This window comes from Peromyscus eremicus, chromosome 12 (assembly GCF_949786415.1).
Source record: "Peromyscus eremicus chromosome 12, PerEre_H2_v1, whole genome shotgun sequence".
Lineage (NCBI taxonomy): Eukaryota > Metazoa > Chordata > Mammalia > Rodentia > Cricetidae > Peromyscus > Peromyscus eremicus.
Window position 1 is genome coordinate 74,723,266 of NC_081428.1, and position 7,251 is coordinate 74,730,516.

General features: G+C 40.7%; 1 protein-coding gene across 1 annotated transcript; it reads left to right on the top strand.

Moving 5' to 3' along the window:
• The first annotated feature begins 1,213 nt into the window (after positions 1–1,213).
• Snai2 (snail family transcriptional repressor 2) lies at positions 1,214–4,161 on the top strand. Its single transcript, XM_059277406.1, has 3 exons — positions 1,214–1,690; positions 2,353–2,898; positions 3,809–4,161. Exons 1-3 carry the CDS (start codon positions 1,612–1,614, stop codon positions 3,988–3,990), a joined length of 807 nt encoding a protein of 268 aa, XP_059133389.1. The 5' UTR covers positions 1,214–1,611; the 3' UTR covers positions 3,991–4,161.
• The last annotated feature ends 3,090 nt before the right edge of the window (positions 4,162–7,251 follow it).

Genomic DNA, 7,251 nt, shown 5'->3' on the forward strand with positions numbered 1-7,251 from the left:
TGTTTTGCCAGAAATTAGGTGGCAAGGGGAAGGAGAATTCTTGTTCTATAAAGCAGGCGCCTAAATATGAGCAAACCCACTAGGAAGAGGCCAGCTCAGACTACAGCTCTGATCGCACTTATGGTAGCCTGGGGAGAAAGCTAATGCATTTTCATGTTTTCCTGTCTCCCGAAGATTCAGTTCCTTAATTCATATAAACTCCTTTCTGTGTTCGACATTTAAAACAGTGACTGTTGGAAGGAGAAAGAGGAATCATTGAAATTAAACCAGGAAGTCTATGGATTTCCTCCTCCCCCCGCCCACACGCTCCTGTTTTCTCATCCCCAGATTAAGAAGTTATGCCGCCTGACAATGCACTTCTCTCTTACAAGTCTCGACACCGTCGGTGGTATTCTCTATCCGCTGTTTTCTTCCAGCACCTGTTAGAAAAAAAGTCAGTGGTCTTCAAGGGGATTTGTTTCTCCAGTTTTGTTGGGAAGAGGCAGGATAACATTGAAATACACAGGTATGGCGAAAACTGCAATTTTAAAATGAGTCACTTCGGAGCGTTTTTAGACCTATTCCTATATGCAAATGCAAGTGATTGATTGCCTACTGGACTGCCTAAGCTGTCAGTCAGGTAGTTTGCAAAGGAACCCCTTTTCATCTTTTAAGGCAAACCAGGAAAGTGACAGGGAGCTGGGGTGGGGCTGGGTGTTGAAGATTCCTACCAGAGAAAACACCACTAAATAAAAGCACATACTATTTAAGAATTAGTGTAAATTGTCTGTAAAGATTCTCAAATGCTTTTTTCTTTCACTAAAACACGGTGTGGTGCAAAGGGAGGAAGTCTTGTTCACATGTCTGCATGAGAACTTTTCATTCTTCTCCTAGAGTTCGCCTATTGTCCGAGTCTGCCCAAGCCTTCCCTTTTATCTTTGCACTCTTCCAGTTCCTGGGATAGGCTGCAAGGCATTCCTTTCAAGAAGCTAATGCAGCGACCAGTAAGTTAACCTCCCGGCACGTGGTCCTGGAGCTGGCCAGACCTGCCTCGGCGGTTGCCGGGCGCCTACACCTCCCTTTTCCTAAAAATCCGAGCCATCATAGGCCCGTGTGCAAATAAACCCGCTCCAAGTGCTACTTCCAAATATAGGCTCTCCAGCCACCAGAGGCTGTGCGGTCCCGAGGGCGGCCCTTCCTTCCCGCCCACTCAGCGCTGGGCAAGGCCCACATCTGGAAGCCAAGTCGTCTGCAGTCAGCTCGCGGGAACGCCTTCCCGCAATGCTCAAGAACCGAAATTTCCTCTTTTGAAAACATTTAATGTATTTTGGGCCTCCCCTGAAACGCCTTAAACAGCCCATTTTGAACCAGAATAATTTAGTCTGACAACAGATTCTTCATCTGTTCACAGCTGTCCCAGAAGGAGGAGCTGAAATCCGAACCTCTCGGCTGTGATTGGATGTTTCTAGTAAAAGCCAGGGAGAAATCCCCTCCCAGCCCAGAAGAGCTCAGTCGGGCAGAGAGCCTGGTGACTTCAGAGGCGCCCGCCTGTCCCCCGCCGCACCTGAACCGCTGCGATGCTGTAGGACCGCCGCCTGGACCGTTATCCGCCCGCACCGGCCCGCCGCCACCATGCCGCGCTCCTTCCTCGTCAAGAAACATTTCAATGCCTCCAAGAAGCCCAACTACAGCGAACTGGACACACACACAGGTAAAAATACTCCCTGAAAATCTGTGTGCGACTGAACCGCGGTTCCACTGCTTTACTCTGCACACACTGGGGTGCTTTCCTTTCAATGTTGTCCTAAAACAGTTCTTACAATCTCTGAGTTACCTAGAGTAAATTTTAATTCAAAACTTTTGAGCTCTTTACTTACAAGGAAAGCCCCTTTCCGGTCCTGCAGTGTGGTTCTCAGAGGCGGTGTACATGCATAATGAGTGCACCGAGTTGAGCACACCCTTCCCCGAGGGTGAGCTGTTGTTACCTTGGGGAGCCAGGAACTTGGGAAAGCAGCTGGATTCCTGCATGCCATTGCCCCCACAGTCAAGGCACGTATAGAATAGACCATGCATAAAATGGAAAGCAATTCTATAGAAAGTTTTAAAATGGTGTCTAGTTTTTTCTAAATGAGGACAGTAAGGCTTGTCCAGAATGCCCATTAGGAAGAGCCAGGGCACCTGTCAGCTTGTACAATGACGTTAAGCCCAGATGAAGGGAATGTTTCATCTTTATGTGTGTCCTTGTGAGCGAGTCTGTCTTCATTATGGAGTCTTGTATGGGTTGTTATGTGCTGTCTCAGACTGTGTACATATATTTAAAAAAATATTTTACCATAATTTTCTTTACTTTTTTCCCCCTTTTCTTTCTTCTAGTGATCATTTCCCCGTATCTCTATGAGAGTTACCCCATGCCTGTCATACCAAAACCAGAGATCCTCAGCTCAGGAGCATACAGCCCTATTACTATGTGGACATCGGCAGCTCCATTCCACTCCCCTCTACCCAGTGGTCTTTCTCCTCTTACTGGATACTCCTCACCCTTGGGGCGAGTAAGCCCCCCTCCTCCATCTGATACTTCATCCAAGGACCACAGTGGTTCAGAAAGTCCCATTAGTGATGAAGAGGAAAGACTGCAATCCAAGCTCTCAGACCCCCATGCCACTGAAGCTGAGAAGTTTCAGTGCAATTTATGCAATAAGACCTATTCTACTTTCTCTGGGCTGGCCAAACATAAGCAGCTGCATTGTGATGCCCAGTCTAGGAAATCTTTCAGCTGCAAATACTGTGACAAGGAATATGTGAGCCTGGGTGCCCTTAAGATGCACATTCGGACCCACACACTGCCTTGTGTCTGCAAGATCTGTGGCAAGGCTTTCTCCAGACCCTGGCTGCTTCAAGGACACATTAGAACTCACACAGGTAAGAGAAGTGTAGAAAACAATGCTTCTCTGCTCAAACAATGGTGTGTTGGGGCTGTCTGTGGGGTGCCTTCAGGTAGTGACAGGGGGTGCTTTGCATAGGATGAACCATTGGTAGCTGCTTCCTGGCTGCTCAAAAGCTTGTTAGAGCAGCAAATGCGCCATTCCTTGCTAACAGCTTCTGCTCCAGAGACTGTAAACAGCATTTAGACTTTGGAAAGTACATGCAAGAGGTTTGGTCTCAAAGATCAGTTAGAAAGCAGGAGCGAGGTAATTGATGTGTGTTCTGCAGAACTGCCTCTGGCAGTCAGCAAATACAAGTGCCTGGACCCTACTGTTGATTTGATAAACAAAGAGGTTTCCCATAGTTTTTGGCTACATCTTCACTGTGAAATCTGTCAACTCTTAACTAGTTAAGTAAATGGAAATGAATTTGATCTATTTTGTTTGTCTGTTTGTTGTTCTGGGGTTTTGTGTTGTTATTTCACTTTCTAGCTGCTGAAATTTTTTTAAATCCTTAGCACAAAAGCATATGCAGGGAGTTATGGCATTTATAGAGCCCTAGTCATCACACGGAAAGAGGATGAATACTGGGAATGGTGGGAGTTTCTCATCCTACCTGCACCTGTTGAAGCAGAAACCCTTATCAAGAGAAAGCCATTTAACTCTGAATTACTTCTGGATGTCTGGCAGAACTGAAGCTATTTGGCTGGTCTTTTTAAAGGAAATTTTGCTTTAAAAGGCCTGACAGGAATGTAGCCACCTACCATGGGGGGGGGATATAATCAGGCTAGACTAATTCTTATTCTTTTGATAAACTACTGTTGATGTTCATTAATGTTATTTAACTTTGTGTCCTGTAAAAGCACTGACTGTCTTTTTTTTTCTTACCCTTCCCCCCCACAAACCAGGGGAAAAGCCTTTCTCTTGCCCTCATTGCAACAGAGCTTTTGCAGACAGGTCAAACCTGAGGGCACATCTGCAGACCCACTCTGATGTAAAGAAATACCAGTGCAAAAACTGCTCCAAAACCTTCTCCAGAATGTCTCTTCTGCACAAGCATGAGGAGTCTGGCTGCTGTGTGGCACACTGAGTGGCGTAACTAGTGTTTACTCGAACAGAATACATTTCATCACTCCAATGACAAATGAAAGTCCAAAGCCATTTTCTCTTGTGCTTACCTACCAAATAATATGTACAGACATAAACAAGAGTCTGTCTGTCTGTCTGTCTGTCTGTCTCTCTCTCTCTCTCTCTCTCTCTCTCTCTCACACACACACACACACACACACACACCACACACACACACACATACACACACACACACACACACACACACACACACACGAAACTACAGAACAGAATCTAAATGCTTAAAATTAATCCTTTCTATGTGAAGTTTAAAGTTATATTTACTGACAGCTAGATTGAAAGGCTAAAAGACAAGAACCTTTCTCTTTAAAGATGAAGTGAAAAGCACATTGCATCTTTTCTTACTAAGAAAGAATGCAGAGATTTACATTGCTGCCAAACCATTTCAACTAAAAGGAACAGTATTGCTTCGTAATAGAGCTGTAATAGTGTTTCCAAGAGGAAGAGAGTCTGCCAGATCCTATCTCAGGTGCCTTATAAAATACTCCAAGTTTACTTCCTTACATGTCGGATGTCTGGTTGTCATCGGTGAATGAAAGCCTTTTCTGGATTACCTACAATGCTTTAAACTCTATTGTTAAGAGAAAAAAAAATATGAGAAAAAGAACAGAACACAAGAGAATGTATTAAAATATTCTTGTTTTGTTTCATTTTTGCCATGTGTGCCTTGGAAGAGGAGGAAAGGACAAGCTTCAAACATTCCTGGTGCGTGTGCCATGTCTTACTTTTTAAAAGAATCTTAGTGATTTATAAGACAATGTAATGAATAAGACAATATAATGCAAGAGAGCATCTTAGACATTCAGTAATGTACTTACACTTTTGAAAATGCATATGATGGATGCAATAATACAATGCCCCTCCAAGTGCCTGTTTTAATGAATTGTGTAGTTGATGTAAATTTGTGTTTACTTTTATATGGCTGAATGAACTTTGTGTGAAAGTGAGGTGAGGTCTATAACTGTGCCTATATACAACCTGAATACTTGTGAAATCAATGTTCCTTTTTTAAAAAGTAACTTTCAAGGTCTTTTTTTTACAATAAACATTTTTGGTTTAAAATTGATTGCTCATATACTATTTTCAAAAATCTCATTTGTTATGATATCAAATACTATAGTAAAATTTATTTTTGTGTTAAGAGAAAACATAAATGGTATTTTTATACATATAAAGTATCAATTTATTATGCTAGATTATGGTAAACTGCCCTTTTTAAAATAACTCTTAAAGTACTATCACATTCAGAAAAGAAAGTAACATCAGGTAGCTTGTTGGCAAGTTTCTAGGGCAATAAATGCTCATGTTAATAGTCAAAAACACTTCAAAATATTCTAATGTTAGTTTTACTGACTTTATGAAAACAAATTTAATCATTTGTGTCTTTTCATATGCCATTGAAATAGTTTAAAAAATGTAAAGGAAATATTATTTAATGGGATAAGAGAGAGAAACATAAAGAAAGTCTACATGATAAAAAATAGAGTTATCATAAGTAATACACATTGGAAAAATTAAACCATGTAAACAAAAGCCCATTAGTAGTGATGTAGGTAATAAGTATGGTAGCCTTAGGGTTAAACTAAAACACTGAAGTGTCATTGTATGGTATGATCAAGCTGAGCAATCTTCTACCCAAGCCCAGGATATATTTCATAAAATATCTAATCATATATTCCATATTCAAAATCATGTTGTCTAAATGGATATGTTAGTTTTCTAACCATGATGAAACTTCACCAGAGCATATGTGAACCCAAAGTTGAAGGCTGTTGCAAAGTAGGTCTCCTTGCTATTAACTCTAGTATGATCAGAAGTTGTAAAATCATCTTTTTCTTTTGATGCTTTTATGATATAAGCAAAAGCTGGTATTATTATCCCAAAAGAACCAACACTAAATGCTTGTCCAGTGCTTTCCCTACTGGGTATTTTACATTTACATTTTAGCCCATGTATACAGCAATTTTGTATTTGATGAAAAATGCCAGTTTGATTATTGTACTTTTAAATTGTTTGGATATCTCAGGTCATAGTTCTCAGAGTCAAAATTATCTGGCACAGTAGTTTATAGGTTTGAAAGCAGTGGCCTATCATTTTGCTAGAGCATTATAAAGTTGTTTTAGAAAGCCAACTGAATAATGTATATCTGGAAAAGTAATATTGCAGTAGTAATTGGAGAGTCTCCAGCACAGCCAACATGAGGACTGTCTTGTAAAGGGAAAAGCTGAGTCAAGTCTTTGTGAAAGCTTTGGTGGCTACCTCAGGAGCCACAGTTACTCCCATTTCCCTCTCTCACTGGTTAGAGCTGCAGGCAAAGTTTCTTGGTGTCAAAATTTAAGCAACTACCTTTCCAAATGGAAACATCTGCTCATTACTTTAATTCCTCAATGAAAGAATAATACATTTTTCAATGTATTCCCACTACTCTAATTTCATTTTTAATTTAAATATTACAGTTTTAAAAAAAACATCATGGGTCAGAAGGTACAGTGGATATTAGGATAATCTTTAAATATGCCTGAATTTGTACCTATGGCTTTGATGTATATCTGCCCTTCTGCATCCACAAAGCTTCGGAAATGTTGTTCCATTCATGCCATGACATTTACTGAGTCACAAGCTTTGGTGGTTATTTTCCCTTTTTACTGTATGGGCCATTGTCAGTGTGGAAGCTCTCAGTGTTCAGCATAGCACTAGCACAGCATTTTAATAAATATTAAATGAATTGATTGAAAAAGCAACAGAGTTGATAGAAAAGCTTACAGAGTCGAAAGAAAGTCAGTATATCTCCTCATTACTGCAGTTATGATAATTTTCAAGAAAATTCCTGCCCCCATTCACTCTATGTCCTTATGCAAGTTTGGGATCACACTGTGCCCTAATTTCCTAAGGCACAAAATAGGAATAGAGTATTGGTACTACAGAAAAAGAACTGAAGATCCCTACTGCTGTTATTTAATGCTTACTATATGTGTATTAATATGTGTGTAGTACATACTGATGCTGTAGAACATACAATTGTGCATATGATTTGCCATGATAACAACAGAAGATATTGCTATTTCACCAATATAGGTACAAAATGCAGGTTAAAAATGGGACCAAGGTAGCAAAGGGGACAAGCTGCAGAACAAAAAACTGTACCTAGACTTTTTCCCTCCAAGTTTCCGTGTTTCCCACACTATGAAAACATGGAAACTTT